General features: G+C 44.0%; 1 protein-coding gene across 8 annotated transcripts in view; it reads left to right on the plus strand.

Annotated features, from left to right (window-relative positions):
- Nucleotides 1–17,828, plus strand: part of robo2 (roundabout, axon guidance receptor, homolog 2 (Drosophila)) — a 1,634,458-nt gene that overhangs the window by 1,581,747 nt on the left and 34,883 nt on the right. For all 8 annotated transcript variants that reach the window (XM_072585780.1, XM_072585785.1, XM_072585784.1 and 5 more), the window contains 2 exons: nucleotides 2,803–3,063; nucleotides 10,386–10,597. In XM_072585780.1, coding sequence (XP_072441881.1) covers nucleotides 2,803–3,063; nucleotides 10,386–10,597 — 473 coding nt within the window. The remainder of the gene's footprint in view (nucleotides 1–2,802; nucleotides 3,064–10,385; nucleotides 10,598–17,828) is intronic.

Below are 17,828 nucleotides of genomic sequence, written 5' to 3' on the forward strand. Positions count from 1 at the left end.
TCTGGCGCCGTGAGGCAACAGAGCTAACCACTGTGCCACCATGAGACGAGGAGGAGTTTCTTCAGCCAGAGAGTGGTGACTCTGTGGAATGCATTGCCACAGAGCGCTGTGGAGGCCAAGTTATTGAGTGTATTTGAGACAGAGATAGATAGGTTCTTGATTAATAAAGGGGATCCAGGCTTATGGGGAGAACGGGGTTGAGAAACATATAAGCCATGATTGAATGACAGATCAGACTTGATGGGCTGAATGGCCTAATTTGCTCCTGTATGGTCTGACAACTGCTTCTATGCACCTAGGAGGTTGTCGTTGTAGGATAGGTAGGTGCTGTTGAAGTGCTTCTTGCTTTGTTGTTATTATCTGGGGAAAGATCAAAGAGAGAGGGAACTACTGAATAGCTCAGCCAAAGTGCTAACCCAGGCATAGTGGACCAAATGGCCTTTTTCTGTGCTGTCAGTTTTTAATAACTTGCCTTCCTATTAAAGGAAGTTGCTGTGATAAGCATCTAAAAGATCACAGGTAGTGGGCCTCAAATGTTCTCCTGCTTCATAATGCGAAGAGATCACTCAATAATTAAATTAGAACACTCAGAATCTGTTGATTTTCACTTCCAACGAATCAATTATCCAAAGTGTATTTGAGCTGAACCTTGGTCACTATGAATGGAGGAGGTCACCGACAAAAGGCTCTTTAATATTAGGGATGTGTGAGACAGGGTCATGCCTTGATTTATTCCGATAAAGCACCATCTCAGCACCACACATACTTTAATACATTAGGCTTCTCCCAGATTATGAATTTTAATTACTTCACTGGAGATTGTTCAATGAGACCAAAAGTGTTAAATCATAGACAGGTAACTGCAGGTGCTGTAAAACCAAAACAGACACCAAATGCTTGGAATATAGTATCACACCTACAGAGTGGGTAAAATTAATTTCAACGCAGGCAAAGTAAGCCGTGCTAAAATTTTGGAAGGGCAAAGAGAAGGTTTTATCGAAGTCAGAGGGTCACAGTCTAAGGATATGAGGTAGACCATTTCGGACTGAGGTGCGGAGAAATGTCATCACCCACAGAGTCGAAAAGTGTGGTGCTGGGAAAGCACAGCAGGTCAAGCAGCATCTGAAGAGCAGGAGAGTGGATGTTTCAGGCATAAGCTATCTGTATCTCTCATTATTTTATAAACTTCGATCAGGTTGCCTCTCAACCTCCTGAGCTCCAGTAAAAACAGTCCTATTAGGGCTAAAGGGGTCAAAGGGTATGGGGGAAAAAGCAAGAGCAGGGAACTGAGTTGGACAATCAGCCAACCTCAGCCATTGAATGACCTGCTCCTAGTTTCTATGTTTCTGTGTTGTTCTTAGGAAAGTCAGAGTCTAGATGGAGTCTGACTGAAGAATCTGAGTGTACAGGTATTCCAATTTCTCAAGAAAACAGGTTTTAAAACAAGTAATGGATAGATATCTTGCCTTGGTGCAGTGCAGCGAGTCTTCATTTAAGTTGTTCTCCATGTTCTATGATAAGATGCTGAGTAGATTGGGAGGAGATTCTCAGGAGTTTAGACAAATGAGAGGCAATCATATTGAAAGACACACGGGGGTTTGAGAGGACAGAAGATTGTTTCTGTTGATCAGGGGATTGAACCCAAGGACACAATCTCCGGATAAGGAGCCAATCACTTCGGACTGGAGTGAAACAAGTCACTTCACTTGGACAGATGTGGATCTTTGGAATTCTCCACGCTCCCCAGAGAGTTGTGACTGCCCTGTCATTGAGTATAGTTAAAGCTGTGTTATTGACCCGTCTTGGGGAAATGAAGGGGGATGTGAGGAAGGGAAAGGATTTAAACTCAAGATCAACCAATGATCATGTGGCATGTTCGAGCAGTCTCAATGGGCTGAATGCTGTGTCCCTGCTGCTGTTTCTTCTGGTCTTGCAAAGCCTTAAAGACACTTCCTCTTGTCTAAGCTTTCAACCACCTGTCCTCATGTCTGATCATGGCAGTCTCAAGCTACTCTCCTGTGAATTAATTTTAAAATCACACAACCACCAGGTCATATTCATCAGCTTTATTTGGAAGCACTAACTTTCAGAGTACTGATCTTTCATCAGGTAGCTGATCATGGGACACAGAATTTGTAGCAAAAGATCACAGTGTCATGCAACTGAAATAATATATTGAACAAACCTAGATTGCTGTTAAGTCTTTCATCTTTGAGAAGTGGTTGCAGGTTTCAGTTCATTAATATGTAAAACCCAGAACTACTTTCCAGTCACATTGAATTTGAATTGAATTTATTGTCATGTGTACCGAGACACAATGAAAAGGTTTGTCTTGCGAGCAATACAGACGGACCACAGAGTTCAGTAGCATAGATAAGGAAATAATAGGTAAACAGCGGCAAAAACAAAACACACAGGTACAGGTGAATGTTAAGAGTTTGTGAGTCCATTCAGTATTCTGACAACAGTAGGGCAGAAGCTGTTACGAAACCGGCTTGTGCGTGTGTTCAGGCTTCTGTACCTTCTCCCCGATGGTAGAGGTTGTAGAAAAACATTGTCAGGGTGGGATGGATCTTTGAGAATGCTGGCGGCCTTTCCTTGACAGTGGGCCATTCTCGAGATAACTTAAGTTTTTATTAAAGAAAAAGGTGACATCTCAGCTCCTATGAATTGTTTTGGGAGGAGGAGGAGGGATTTTGACTGCCACATAAGGCAGGTTGTTGTTGTTGTTGTTGTTGTAGTTGTAGTAGTCCAGTCTCGGTGCTGACTGACCGTTGTGTTTCTCTGACACCCCACCCTTAGCTATGACAGTGATGGCTGGTGTGCCCCGCCCCCTGTGAAGAGTTACCTGCACCAGGGCATGGAGGATGAGCTAGAGGAAGAGGAAGACCGTGTGCCAACGCCGCCAGTCCGCGGGATCGCCTCCTCGCCTGCCATCTCCTTTGGCCAACAGTCGACGGCCACCCTTACCCCTTCACCCCGTGAGGAGATGCAGCCGATGCTACAAGCCCATCTCGATGAGATTAGCCGGGCCTACCACTTTGACATCTCACGGCAAGCATGGTGAGCTCAGAATGTTCCGGAGAGCACGTTCCTTCAATGGGCATTGCCCTCAAGACCCTTCAAAGGGCCAGCAGAATTGTTACAGCAAAGAAGTAGGCTGTTCAGCCCATTGTGCCTGCACCGGTTCTGTTACTTCATGCCAATCTCCTGTCATTTCTCCATCTCCCTGCACACCATTTCTCTCCAAATAACCATCCAATGCCTCTCCTGAAAGCCTCAACTGATCCTGCCTCCACCGCATTTCCAAACACTCCAAATCCTAACTAGTTGCTGCGTGATAAAAAGTTTTCTCTCACATCACCCTTGTTTCGTTTGTCCTTCGCTTTAAATCTCTGCCCTCTCATTCTTGTTCCTTTTATGAGCACAAACAGCGTCTCCCAGCAACTCTGTCCAGCCCGCTCATGGTTTTGAAAACCTTTACCAAATCTCCTCCCAGCCTCCATCTCTCCGAGGAGAACAGTCCCAACTTCCTCAATCTATCGTCAGAGCTGTAAGGTTCTCATTCCTCGAACCATTCCTGTAAATTGCTCTCTCTGATGTATTCCTACCTTTCCTATAATGTGGCACCCACAGCTGTACACAGTACTCCAGCTGAGGTCTAACAGGTGATGTACAAGTTCAGCATCACCTCCTTACTCTCGTGCTCTGTACCCCTATTAATAAAGCTGAGAACACTGTGTGCACTCTCTACCCATCCAGCCACCTTCAGTGATCTGTGCACATAGAACACCCAACTCTGAGCAAGGGTCACCGGACCTGAAATGTTAACTCTGATTTCTCTCCAGAGTTGCTGGCAGAGCTTTCCCAGCAATTTCTTTTTATGTTTTTATAATTTCCAGCATCCACAATTCTTTTGGCTTTTACACCCAGGTCCCTCTGCTCCTGCACCCTCTTTCAAATTGTACCTCCTACTCTATGTTGTCTGTCAATGTTCTTCTGAGCAAAATGCATCACTGCACACTTTACTGCATTAAACCTCCCCTACCATGTACCTACCCACTGCACCAACTTGGCAATGTCCTTTTGGAGTTCCACACTCTATTCCCCAAGTTTACAATTCTCCTGAGTTTACTATCGCCAGTCAAACAGAAGAATGGCCTTCTGTTTGCAACCATGCTCAGTTAACATTTGCTGTCCATCTAGGTCATGAAATTGTGTTTTATGTCAATATTATAATTTTAAACTCAACGGTTTGAAAACATGAGGTGAACTTTTAAACAGTATACTTCATAAAAAACACAGATACTGAAAGTGGCTTGAGCTTACAACAAAGATGGTTTCTTCAAAGTGTATTAATATGCATAATGCAAAGCAAACCTTTTAAGTGGAAGCAGTGGCTCCTGTTCCCATTCCTGAAAATATATCCAGCAAAGGCCATTCGGGCCAGCTACTCCATGTCAGAGTTTATGCTGACAGACAAATACTGGCCCAGGCCACCAAAGGAAAACTCCCCAACATTTCTCCGAAACAGAATACTGAGTAACTTAAAATGATTAGCACAGCACAGCGAAGTTTTATTGACTGCCAGAACCCAGCGAGCACATGAGAATGTGGTTATCTAAGGCTGAGATCTCAGTTTTACAGACTTTAATTTACTAATGCAGACCATTAAGTTGGTAATTCTGATTACCCAGCATTACCTTGCCTGCAATTATTTCTTTTTTGTGCACTGTAACCTTGCGTTTGCACAGATTAAATTTTATTAGCAGTAACCTGAAAACCAAATTACTGCTTGTGAATGAGAACCAATGTTGTTACTAATCAATGGCCTGTGTATGTCAAGTGAGGCTTTTTAAACCACCGGGCCCATTAATGACTTACTTTTTGGGCTTCCATCCCTCACAGAGAAACAATTATCATATTATCATATAGCACAGAGAAAGGCCAATTGGCCCATCTTGCTGATGCAAGACGCACTCAGTCAGCCCTGACATTTCCACACGGCCCTGCAAACATTTACTGTAACGACTATATTCTTTCACTTTGCTGTAGTATCAAGATTTCTCCTACAAAAGGGCCTCTGAATTTACACAATCTGTGGGCTACTTACAGGTGGTCCCTGACTTACGAATGTCAGATTATGAACGCTCGTACCAAGATACTCAATTCATAGTTGTAAAGACCTAACATAAGAACATTTCCCGTACTTACGAACAGCTCCTTTATATTGTGTTCCAACTTGTGTCCAAACTGAATAGACTACATAGCAGAACCTGTCTGTAGCCCAGGAACTTCCTGTCTCCAAGTTACACCTCAATAATTTAGAATATAGTACCTCATTATACCTAACAGATATAAACGTTTTCTGATGGCCATTTTCAACACAATCTCTACTTTCTGTGCCATTTCATCTCAGTTTGCTGTATCCTACTCACATTTTTACAAGGCTGCTACTATCTCTGCCAAGAGGCAACACCCCTAAGTGGAAGTCAGAAACAGGAAAGGAGCAGTCACTTTATTGGGAGTTTTCTGCAGACCCCCCCAGTAGCAACAGAGACACGGAGGAACAGATTGGGAGGCAGATTTTGGAAAGGTGGAGAAGTAACAGGGTTTTTGTCACGGGTGACTTCAACTTCCCTAATGTTGATTGGAGTTTTCTCAGTGCAAATAGTGTGGATGGAAAGTTTTTGTTGGGTGTGTCGCAGAATGTAGATAGGCCAACTGGAGGGGAGGCTACATTGGATTTGGTGCTTGACAGCGAACCTGGTCAGGTGTTGGATTTCTGGGCGGGAGAACATTTCAGTGATAGTGACCACAACTCCCTGACCTCTATGATAGCCATAGAGAGGGATAGGAGCAGATGGTATGGGAATGTATTTAGTTGGGGGAGGGGAAATTACAATGCTATTAGGCAGGAACTCTGGAGCATAAATTGGGAACAGATGCTCTCAGAAAAATGCATGACAGAAATGTGGAGATTGTTTATGAAGCACTTGCTGATTGTGCTGGACAGGTTTGTCCCACTGAGGCAAGGAAGGGCTTGTGGGTGAAGGAACCTGGGGTGACAAGGGATGTAGAATATCTAGTCAAGTGGATGAAAGAAGCTTACTCAAGGGTTGAGGAGGCAAGGATCAGACAGGGCTCGAGAGGGTTACAAGGTAGCCAGAAGGAACTGACTTAGGAGAGCTAGAAGGGGGCATTAAAAAGTTATAGCGGGTAGCATTAAGGAAAACCCGAAGGCATTCCACACTTATGTGAGGAATGAGAGGATGGCCAGAGTGAGGATAGGGCTGATCAGGGATAGGGAAGGGAACTTGCACCTGGAGTTTGAGTAGGTAAGGGAGCCCTTAATGAATATTTTATTTCAGTATTCCTAGTGAGAGGGACCTTGTTGTTTGTGAGGACAGTGTGAAACAGGCTGATATGCTCAGACAGATTGATGTTAAGAAGGAAGATGGGCTAAAAATTTTGAAAATCATTGAGGATAGACAAGTCCCCTGGGCCAGACGGGATAAACCCAAGGTTATTGCAGGAAGCGAGGGAAAAGACTGCTGTACCTTTGGTGATGGTAATGCATTCTCACTGTCTGCTGGAGTAGTGCTAGATAATTGGAGGGTGGTAAATGTTATTCCCTTGTTCAAGAAAGGAGATAGGGATAATCTTGGCAATACAGACCATGGCTTTATGAAGGGCAGGTAAATTTGCTAGAGCTGCTCAGGAGGAATTAAACTAGAAAAGTGGCAGGGGTTGGATCCAGGGAAACAGTGAGGAAAGAGATCACTATTACACTGGCACAGTTGAGAACAGAAGCGAGTCAAACAGTCAGGGCAGGCAGGGATAAAGCAGAGAACAAGTTAGGACAGATAAATTAAACTGCATTTCTTTCAATGCAAGAGGCCAAACAGGGAAGGCAGATGATCGCACAGCATAGTTCGGAACATGGGACTGGGATATCATAACAATTACAGCAACATGGCTCAGGGATAGACAGAACTGGCAGCTTAATGTTGCAGGATACAAATACTATAGAAAGAATAGAAAGGGAGGCAAGAGAGGAGGGGGAGTGGTGTTTTTGATAAGGAATAGCATTACAGATGTATTGAGGGAGGATATTCCTGGAAATACATCCAGGGAAGTTATTTGGGTGGAACTGAGAAATCAGAAAGTTATGATCACCTTATTGGGATTGTTTTGTAGACCCCCTAACAGTCAGAGGGAAATTGAGAAACAAATTTGTAAGGAGATCTCAGCTATCTGTAAGAATAATAGGATGGTTATGGGAGGGGATTTTAATTTTCCAAACATAGATTGGGACTGCCATAGTGTTAAAGGTTTAGATGGAGAGGAATTTGTTAAGAGTGTACAAGGAAATTTTCTGATTCAGTATGTGGATGCACCTACGAGAGAAGGTGCAAAACTTGACCTACTCTTGGGATATAAGGCAGAGCAGGTGACTGAGGTGTCAGTGGGGGAGCACTTTGGGGCCAGCGACCACAATTCTATTAGATTTAAAATAGTGATGAAAAAGGATAGACCAGATCTAAAAGTTGAAGTTCTAAATTGGAGGAAAGCTAATTTTGACGGTATTAGGCAAGAACGTTCAAAAGTTGATTTGGGGCAGATGTTCGCAGGTAAAGGGACGGCTGGAAAATGGGAAGCTTTCAGAAATGAGATAACGAGAATCCACAGACAGTATATTCCTGTCAGGGTGCAAGGGAAGGCTGGTAGGTATAGGGAATGTTGGATGACTAAAGAAATTGAGGGTTTGGTTAAGAAAAAGAAGGAAGCATATGTTGGATATAGACAGGAGAGATCAAGTGAATCCTTAGAAGAGTATAAAGGCAGTAGGAGTATACTTAAGAGGGAAATCAGGAAGGCAAAAAGAGGACATGAGATAACTTTGACAAATCAGGTTAAGGAGAATCCAAAGGGTTTTACAAATACATTAACGACAAAAGGGTAACTAGGGAGAGAATAGGACCCTTCAAAGATCAGCAAAGCGGCCTTTGTGTGGAGCCGCAGGAGATGGGGGAGATACTAAATGAATATTTTACATCAGTATTTACTGTGGAGAAGGACATGGAAGATATAGAATGTAGGGAAATAGATAATGACATCTTGAAAAATGTCCATATTACAGAGGAGGAAGTGCTGGATATCTTGAAACACATAAAGGTGGATAAATCCCCAGGACCTGATCAGGTCTTCCCTAGAACTCTGTGGGAAGCTAGAGAAGTGATTGCTGGGCCTCTTGCTGAGATATTTATATCATCGATAGTCACAGGCGAGGTGCCGGTAGACTGGAGGTTGGCAAACATGGTGCCACTGTTTAAGAAAGGTGGTAAGGACAAGCCAGGGAACTATAGACCAGTGAGCCTGATGTCAATGGTGGGCAAGTTGTTGGAGGGAATCCTGAGGGACATGATTTACACGTATTTGGAAAGGCAAGGACTGATTAGGGATAGTCAAGATGGCTTTGTGTGTGGGAAATCATGTCTCACGAACTTGATTGCATTTTTTGAAGAAGTAACAAAGAGGATTGATGAGGACAGAGCAGTAGATATGATCTATATGGACTTCAGTAAGGCATTTGACAAAGTTCCCCATGTTAGACTGGTTAACAAGGTTAGATCTCATGGAATACAGGAAGAGCTAGCCAGAACAGGCTCGAAGGTAGAAGACAGAGGATGGTGGAAGAGGGTTGTTTTTCAGACTGGAGGCCTGTGACCAGTGGAGTGCCACAAGGATCGGTGCTGGGGCCTCTACTTTTCATCATTTATATAAATTATTTGGATGTGAGCATAGGAGGCATAGTTACGAAGTTTGCAGATGACACCAAAATTGGAGGAGTAGTGGACAGTGAAGAAGGTTGACTCAGATTACAACAGGATCTTGATCAGATGGGCCAGTGGGCTGAGGAGTGGCAGATGGAGTTTAATTCAGATCAATGCGAGGTGCTGCATTTTGGGAATGCAAATATTAGCAGGACTTATACACTTAATGGTAAGGTCCTTGGGAGTGTTGCTGAACAAAGAGACCTTGGAGTGCAGGTTCATAGCTCCTTGAAAGTGGAGTCGTAGGTAGATAGGATAGTGAAGAAGGCGTTTGGTATGCTTCCCTTTATTGGTCAGAGTATTGAGTACAGGATACTGGATTAGTGGTGCTGGAAGAGCACAGCAGTTCAGGCAGCATCCTTCGTTGGATGCTGCCTGAACTGCTGTGCTCTTCCAGCACCACTAATCCAGTATTTGGTTTTCAGCATCTGCAGTCATTGTTTTTACCTTATTGAGTACAGGAGTTGGGAGGTCATGTTACGGCTGTACAGGACATTGGTTAGACCACTGTTGGAATATTGCATGCAATTCTGGTCTCCTTCCTATCGGAAAGATTTTGTGAAATTTAAAAGGGTTCAGAAAAGATTTACAAGGATGTTACCAGGATTGGAGGGTTTGAGCTACAGGGAGAGGCTGAACAGGCTGGGGCTGTTTTCCCTGGAGCATTGGAGGCTGAGGGGTGACCTTATAGAGGTTTATAAAATTATGAGGGGCATGGATAGGATAAACAGACAAAGTCTTTTCCCTGGTTCAGGGAGTCCAGAACTAGAGGGCATAGGCTTAGGGTGAGAAGGGAAAGAGACCTAAGGGGCGACTTTTTCATGCAGAGGGTGGTACATGTATGGAATGAGCTGCCAGGGGATGTGGTGGAGGCTGGTACAATTGCACCATTTGAAAGGCACCTGGATGGGTATATGAATAGGAAGGATTTAGAGGGATATGGGCCGGGTGCTGGCAGGTGGGACTAGATTGGGTTGGGATATCTGGTCAGCATGGACGGGTTGGACCAAAGGGTCTGTTTCCATACTATACATTTCTATGACTCTATGACGCTAACCTGGGGTCACAATTTCAGGAAATGCATTCGGCCATTTCAACTGAAATGGGAGACATTTCTGCTCCCAGAGCGTGGTGAGCCTCAGGGAATCACTGTCCTAGAATGGAGTTGAGGTCAAAACAGTGAGTTTTTTTGGGTGTTAGATATAATTCTTCAGGCTAAAGGTATCAAAGGGTATGGGGAGCAAGGGGTAACAGGGGACTGAATTGGAAGATCTGCTATGATCATATTGAATTCTGGAGCCAGTGTGGGTGATCTCTTTGATTGACAGAGGTAAGGGATGGAGACAGAGAGGACATTGATGTCTAGTTTGGAAACATCCAGACAGATGTTTAAACATCTAACTATCCAGCTACAGTGTCATTGACACTTCCAAACATGAGACTACATCATTAGAGTAAAGCTAGAGTTTACCACAAACTGTGTCTGAGTCTGTGTAAAGATAATGTACTCGTCCTTAAAAATGTCTCTTATGCTCTTTCCTAATGCAGGCAAATGCAGGGCAGCTCTCTCCCCCCTCAGGCCCCGGCACTCCCCTTGGGCTACATCTCCGGGACGTTAATTTCTGATATGGAGACGGACCTCCCGGATGAGGATGAGGATGATGAGGACGAGGAAGAAGCGTTGGAGCTGGCCAGGCCTCTGCGGGGTATCGCACACACTCCGGGTTCCAGCCTCGACAACTTGGACAGCTCAGTGACAGGTAACCAGCACCTCCTGCTACCTGAGGGACAGTGTGAAGGAGAATCTTCATCCCATTGAAGCAGCGTCGAGGGGCTGAATGGCCTTCCTCTGCTCCTGCCTCTCTGCACGCCCTATTGCTAAGTTGATGGAATATTCAGAAGATTCTAGATTTCCTTTTCTCTATTCTTACATGGGATGGGGGCGTCACTGGCAATGCCAGCATTCATTGTCCATTCCCTCATTGCTCTTGGACTCAGTTTCTTGCTTGGCCAGACCTGATATGATGGCAGATTTCCTTCCTGGAAGCACATTGGTAGACCATCTTTTTATGAATGATAGATGGATGTTGGTTATATGCTCACCATCACAGAGACTAGCTTTCAATTTTAGATTTATTCATTGGAACATTAGAAGTGGAGCAGGAGTAGGCCATTCAGCCCTTCTAGCCTGCACCACCATTCATTATGATCCTGGCCGACCATCCAACTCAGTCCACTGCTCCCACTTCCTCCCCCATACCCTTTGATCCCTTTAATCTGAAGAATTAAAAAAATCAAACAAAAGCTAAAAAAACCTCTCAGTATTCACCTCAGTCCAGTATTTTTTAGATCTTACTGTGAAAAAATTGTTTCTGTTCAAAATACTAAGGGCATATTCTTCCAGTTTTTGACTGAAGTAGAGTGGCAGGCATAGTAACAGGCAGCTCACTGGGTCTTAGGTCCCTCGGATCTTTGGTTGGTCGCTCGGTGGGCTTTCTGCTCCAGTCATGTACTGGGACAGCGATGATGAATCAGAGGGAAAGTACCTGGTCAAACACTGAGGTACAGCACCCTCAAGGAGCTGCTGACGTGGTCACTGATTGACCACCTCCGGGTCTCCATTGTTGGTGAGTTAGGAAGGACAATGGGGACCTTGAATTCTGTGGTGGTGAGGACATGGCAGTGATGTTCCATGATTCCATCCCAGACAATGACGTTCCCCTCCCAGCAGCTTCCATGATCCATCTCAGTCAGGGAAGGTTCCACTGTCAGGTACAGCCAACAAAGGAATGCTCGAGAGAATGAAGCCCAGGAATGATGGAATCTGTCAGCTTACAGTAAATCCTTCTTTCAAATTATATCAGAGTCACATTGTGCTGTACCACCTGCTGTTGGCCCTTTGAAATGTCTGAAAAATATGACTGATTTGGAGTTCTACACAGCCTTTATCCCAGTCTCACTCACTCACCCACCCACACACACAAACACACACACTCAAACAGGCTCTCTGTCTCACACAAACGCACATGCTCTCTGTCTCTATCTCAGTCTCTCTCTCTCTCTCTCTCTCTCTCTCCCTCACACACACATCTTCATGTCAAGACTCATCACATAACAATAACTAGTATTTATATGACAAGTTCAATATGGTAAAATGTCTCAGGGCACTTCGCAACTTATTTGAGAAAACTTCTGACACTAAACTCTGAAAAGGACATCAGCACAGGTGTTAGTGAGTTTTAAGAAGATTTGTAGCTCATGTTGATGTTCTGGATGTCGGTTTGCTCGCTGAGCTGGAAAGTTTGTTTTCAGATGTTTTGTCACCCTACTAGGTAACTTCATCAGTGAGACTCCGAATGAAGCACTGGTGGTACGGCCCACTTTTTATTTATGTGTTTCGGTTTCCTTGGGTTGGTAATGTCATCTCCTCTGGTTATGTCATTTCCTGTTCTTTTTCTCAGGGGGTGGTAAATGGGATCCAAGTCAATGCGTTTGTTGATAGAGCTCCGGTTGGAGTGCTATGCTTCTAGGAATTCTCGCGCACGTCTCTGTTTGGCTTGTCCTAGGATGGATGTGTTGTCCCAGTCGAAGTGGTGTCCTTCCTTATCTGTATGGAAGGATACTAGTGAGAGTGGGTCATGTCATTTTGTGGCTAGGTGATGTTCATGTATCCTGGTGGCTAGTGTTCTGCCAGTTTGTCCAATGTAGTGTTTGCTACAGTCCTTACAAGGTATTTTATAAATTACATTAGTTTTGCTTGTTGTCTATATGGGTCTTCCAAGTTCATTAGCTGCTGTTTTAGTGTGTTGGTGGGTTTGTGGGCTACCATGATACCAAGGGATTTGAGTAGTCTGGTAGTCATTTCTGAGGTGTTTTTGATGTAGGGGAGAGTGGCCAGGGTTCTGGGTGCATTTTGTCTGCTTATTTGGGTTTGTTGCTGAGAAATCGACAGACTGTGTTCATTGGGTACCCATTCTTTTTGAATACACTATTTAGGTGATTTTCCTCTGCTCTGCATAGTTCCTCTGTGCTGCAGTGTGTGGTGGCTCAATAGAATAATGTTCAAATGCAGCTTCATTTGTGGATTTTGGGATGATTGCTTCTGTAGTTCAATATTTGGTCCGTATGTGTTGTTTTCCTGTAGACGCTGGTTTGAAGTTCCCCATTGGCTGTTCGCTCTACTGCGACATCTAGGAACAGCAGTCTGTTGTTGTTTTCCTCCTCTTTAGTGAATTTTATGCCAGTCAGGGTATTATTGATGGTCTTGAAGGTTTCCTCTAATTTGTTTTGTTTAGTGATGACAAAGTTGTCATCCACGTAGCGGACCCAAAGTTCGGGTTGGATGGTTAGCAGAGCTGTTTGTTTAAGTTTCTGCATTACTGACTCTGCTAAGAAACCCTGATATTCGAGATCCCGTGGATATTCTGCTGGTTTGTCTGTAGGTTTTGTTGTTGAAGGTGAAGTGGGTGCTAGGACATATGTCCACTGACGATGCTGTCCTTGCTGATGAAGTTGATGATGTTTGGTGTATGTGTCTTTGGTTCTTCTAATAGTGTAGTCAGTGTTTCCTTGGCCAGGTTAATGTTGATGGATGTGAACAGGGCTGTTACATCAAAGGAGACCATTATTTCATCCTCTTCTATCTTGGTGTCTTTGATGGTCTTCAGAAATTCTTGGGTGGAGTGAATGGAGTCGTGAGAGTTTTCTACTAAGTGTGTTAGCCTTTGGTGTAGCTTCTTGGCCAATCTGTAAGTTGGTGTTCCAGGTACCGAGATTATGGGTCTGGGTGGGGGGGGGGGGGGGCGGGGGGGGGGCAGGGGGGGTGCTCCTGGTTTGTGAGTTTTGGGTACTCCGCAGAAGCGTGGTGTGTTGAATCCATGTAGTTTCATTTTTTGGAAGTGAGTCTTATTTATTTCTCCAGATTTCTGAAGGTTTTTGAGTAGGGCTGTGATTCACTTTTCTAGTTGTGGGATTGAGTCTATTGCCACTTGTTGGTAAGTGTTGGTATTTGCAAGTAGTGCGTTTGGTTTTTCAGTGTAGTCTCTTTGATTTAAAATGACTCTCAAGTGTCCTTTGCCTGCAAGTAGGATAACAATGTTTTTTTTTAGTCCTTCTAGTGCTTTCCTTTCTTGTGTATGGAGTGTGTTTCCCTCCTTTTTCCTGCTTAATGTTGGTGCGATTGTCTGTCTGAGGGTTTGCTGAGTTTCTTCTGTGTGTTGGTTGTCTTTCAGTGTTGTTTCTAATGCTGCTAAGAAATCTTTCTTGTCCTCATCCTGGAAGTTGTAATTTAATCCTCTTACTAAGATGGTTTCATTGTCTGTTAAGGGTCGGTCAGATAAGTTTTTTATCCATGCTTCTGTGTTGTCTGAGTTGTTATTTTGTGTAAGTTTGTCTAGTTGTTTTTGCAGGTCTACATTTTTCATTTTTCTGTGTTTGTAGCTAATGTCTATGGCTTATTGTGCTGACTCTGTCCCTTCATTATTTGTTGTACTAGTGAATAAGGTTTTTTGGCACAAAATTTCCTGGTTGTATTTACAGAGCCTGTTGTGGGTATTATTAGTCATTACTCTAGGAATTCTGTGCCAATTTTGTTCTGCTATTCTTTTGGCGAGTGGGGTGTTAAGGTGAGGTTTGCATTTAAGACATTTAGCTAGTGCCTGTTTCCTTAGGCACTTGTGTGGGAACTTCACAGGTGGTGCTCTGTTGGATTAGCACAGGTTACTCGGAGAAATTGAGGACTGCAGATGCTAGAGATCAGAGTTGAAAAGTGTGGAGCTGGAAAAGAACAGCCAAGGAGCAAGAGAGTCAATGCTTCGAGCATACATCCTTCATTAGGAATGCCATTCCTGATGAAAGGCTTATGCCCGAAACATCGCTTCTCCATTAGCACAGGTAACACAGCCCTCTGTCGTATCCAGTAAAGTTAGTATAAAAATGATTTTTGAAAAAGACATCTCAATAGTATTCATGTAACCACTGCCAATTGTTGCAAAAACCGCTCTGGTTCATTAATGTCTTGTGGGGATGGAAAACTGCTGTCCTTAACCTGGATTGACCGATATGTGACTCCAGACCCAGAGTAATGGGGCTGATCCTTGTCTGAGGTTACAGATTGGCAATAAACGCTGGTCTCACCAGTGATACTGATGTCCATGAACAAATTGAACAAAAGGATGGGCATACCGCCTATCTTCAAGTGGGAGATAGATGTAAGAGAAGTCAAGAGATGCTAGGTGGAAGGAAACCTGAGAGCCCAGGCAGATGTAGACATGGTCACTACTGATGGAGTGAGAGGTCAGAGATGGAGGAGGAACACAGAGTTCTCTAAAGGGGAGGAAGGCTGGAAAAGTTAGAGATTGGGAGGGGGTAGGATCATGGCATGGGGATTTAAAACCAAGGATGAGAATCTTAAAATCAGAACCAAAGTGGAGTGCAGGGATTGGCCCAGGCAAATGGGAGTTGGTGCAGGTGAGAAGGTGAGGAGAAATTTTGATGAATGCAAATGTATAAGGTTTGCAATGTGGGAAGTCAGTCAGGAGAGCATTGGACTGGTTCATTGTGGAGGGAACAGACACTTGATGTAGTCCTGAAGTGGTGAGGAATGGACAGAGTCGGGCAAGTGTGATTCTCTCACTCTGGTGTCGACAGTAACTCGGATCCAGAGGTAAAGGCTCAGCAGACCATAGAAAGATGGTAAAAGCAATGCCCCTCTTCAGCTCCAACTTTCCTACTTCTGAAGGGGAAAGGCTCCAGTCATATGTCAGAATCCAAACCGTGTAAGTAACTGGATGGGAAGTAATCACAGAGGCCGTTTACTATTGCCTGCTGAGTGAAATGTACGGAACTGAACCAACATCTCATTGGCTTGTAGGTTTCCTCTCAAGGCTTGGTGGATCCCCAACAGTCCAGTATGTCTCACTTGGGAATGTCTCGAAGAACAAAGCAGATTCATTATGTCAGTAGTCACCATGGCATCTGAATTGTATAGGACTGGAAGAGGCAGTTTAACTGGTCTTGTATTCTTGGCCCTGAAGCCAGCAAAATATATATTCCATCCCTTCTTAAATTTAGCACAATCCATCCGTCCAACTCAACAGTTCTGGCTGCACACACCACCCTGGTTTATTCTAGTATTGTAGAACATGGCCATTTGTTTGATGGGTACGATGTAGAGGGAGCTTTACTTTGTATCTAGCCCTGTGCTGTCACTGTACTGGGAGTTTTTTAAAAATTCAGTTACAGGATGAGATCAGGCCAGCATTTATTGCCCATCCCTAATTGCCCAGGGGGCAGTTAAGAGTCAGTCACATTGCTGTAGGTCTGGAGTCACATGTAGACCAGAGCAGGAAGGGATGACAGATTTCCTTCCCCAAAGGACATTAGTGAACCACTTGGGTCTTTCTGACAATTGATTCATGGTCATCATTAGACTCTGAATTCCAGATTTTTTTGCATTTAAATTCCACCATCTGTTGTGTGGGGTTTGAACCCAGTCCCAAGAACATTACCTGGGTCTCTAGATTAACAGCCCAGTGGTAATAATACTAGACCATTGCCAACCCTTAAATGTATTTGATGGAGACAGTGTAGAGGAGCTTTACTTTGTATCTAACCCTGTGTTGGCTCTGTCCTGGGAGTGTTTGATGGGGATCGTGTTGAGGCAGCTTTACTCTGTACCTAACCCCATGCTGCATCTGTCCTGGGAGTGTTTGACAGGGACAATGTAGAGGCAGCTTTGCTTTGTATCTAACCCCGTGCTGTCCCTGTCCTGGGAACTTTACTCTGTGTGTTGGAACTTTTGTGACCCTGTAACTTCCGGGAATGATTTGCTAACTTGAAGCTTTGCTCTAAAGAGCTGTAAAAATCTAATAGAGGGAGTGCTGGGAGGGGTAAGGGATGAGGTTTTCCAAGTACAGTTCCTGACAATCGATCCTAAAGTCTTCTGCTGTTCACAGTCCTGGTGTGTCACCCTTCTCTATGAAAACATTCTCAGTTCATACTCTGTAGAATCACAATGCTCATTGGTTCACAGTCTGGAGGATTTGTGCAAATATTACACGCTTGTTAAGGAAGACATAGAGGCCCCTTTTCATCTCATAAAAATGTTAATATGACAATTAGCCTCAGCATAATGGTTGATGCGCTCACTCCCTGTTGGTTAATGGATCTGGGAACATACATTCATGGATCAGGATACTTTTAGCATGAATAGTTGCCTAAAAAAAATAGATGAGTGATCATAAATTTATTTTACTATGAAAGATGTAATCAACCCTCAGTGAGATGGTGTATTATCCAGGCATTTTATTGTTCAGGTGCAGTTTGCAGAAAACGTTTAATATCCTAGTTAAACTCCTCCTGTCGTGAACAGAATTAATTTCAATGTGCATGCAAATACCTTGATTAGAGATAACAGCTTAAAGACCCAATAAGCTCTCCTGAATGTTCCATTTTGAAGAGCTTTGTGTGACTAAATGAACAAGCAGAAAGTTCAATGCATTATCTGTTTGGCTCATCTCTCCTCATAGATTCATGTTGGCCATTCAACTTATCGTGTCTACATTGTGTTTTGGAAGAGTTAGTCAGTTAACCCTTCACCTCCTGCTCTTTCGCCAAGCCCTGCAAGTTTTACCTGTGCAAGTCCTTATCCAAATGCCCTTTTGGCAGTTCCTATTCAACCACGCTGCACCCTTTCAGACAACCTGTTCTGGATCACCACTGTCTGAGAAAGACATTTTCTCCTTATTAACCTCACGCTGCTCTTTTCCTATTGACCTGTGGCTTGGTTTAGTCAAGGGCTTGGTTATGCTGGACGGTTGATTTGTGATGCAGAGTGGGTCCAATTTCTTGCACCAGCTGAGATAGCCATTAAGGACTCTCCTTCTCCCCTTGACTCTCAGATTAAACGACAACCCAGTTGTCGAGAGAGAGAGAGAGAGAGAGAGAGAGAGCAAGCAGTCCTGTGGGACCATGGCAACTTACAATCTGAGA

This window comes from Chiloscyllium punctatum, chromosome 15 (genome assembly GCF_047496795.1).
Source record: "Chiloscyllium punctatum isolate Juve2018m chromosome 15, sChiPun1.3, whole genome shotgun sequence".
Taxonomy (NCBI): domain Eukaryota; kingdom Metazoa; phylum Chordata; class Chondrichthyes; order Orectolobiformes; family Hemiscylliidae; genus Chiloscyllium; species Chiloscyllium punctatum.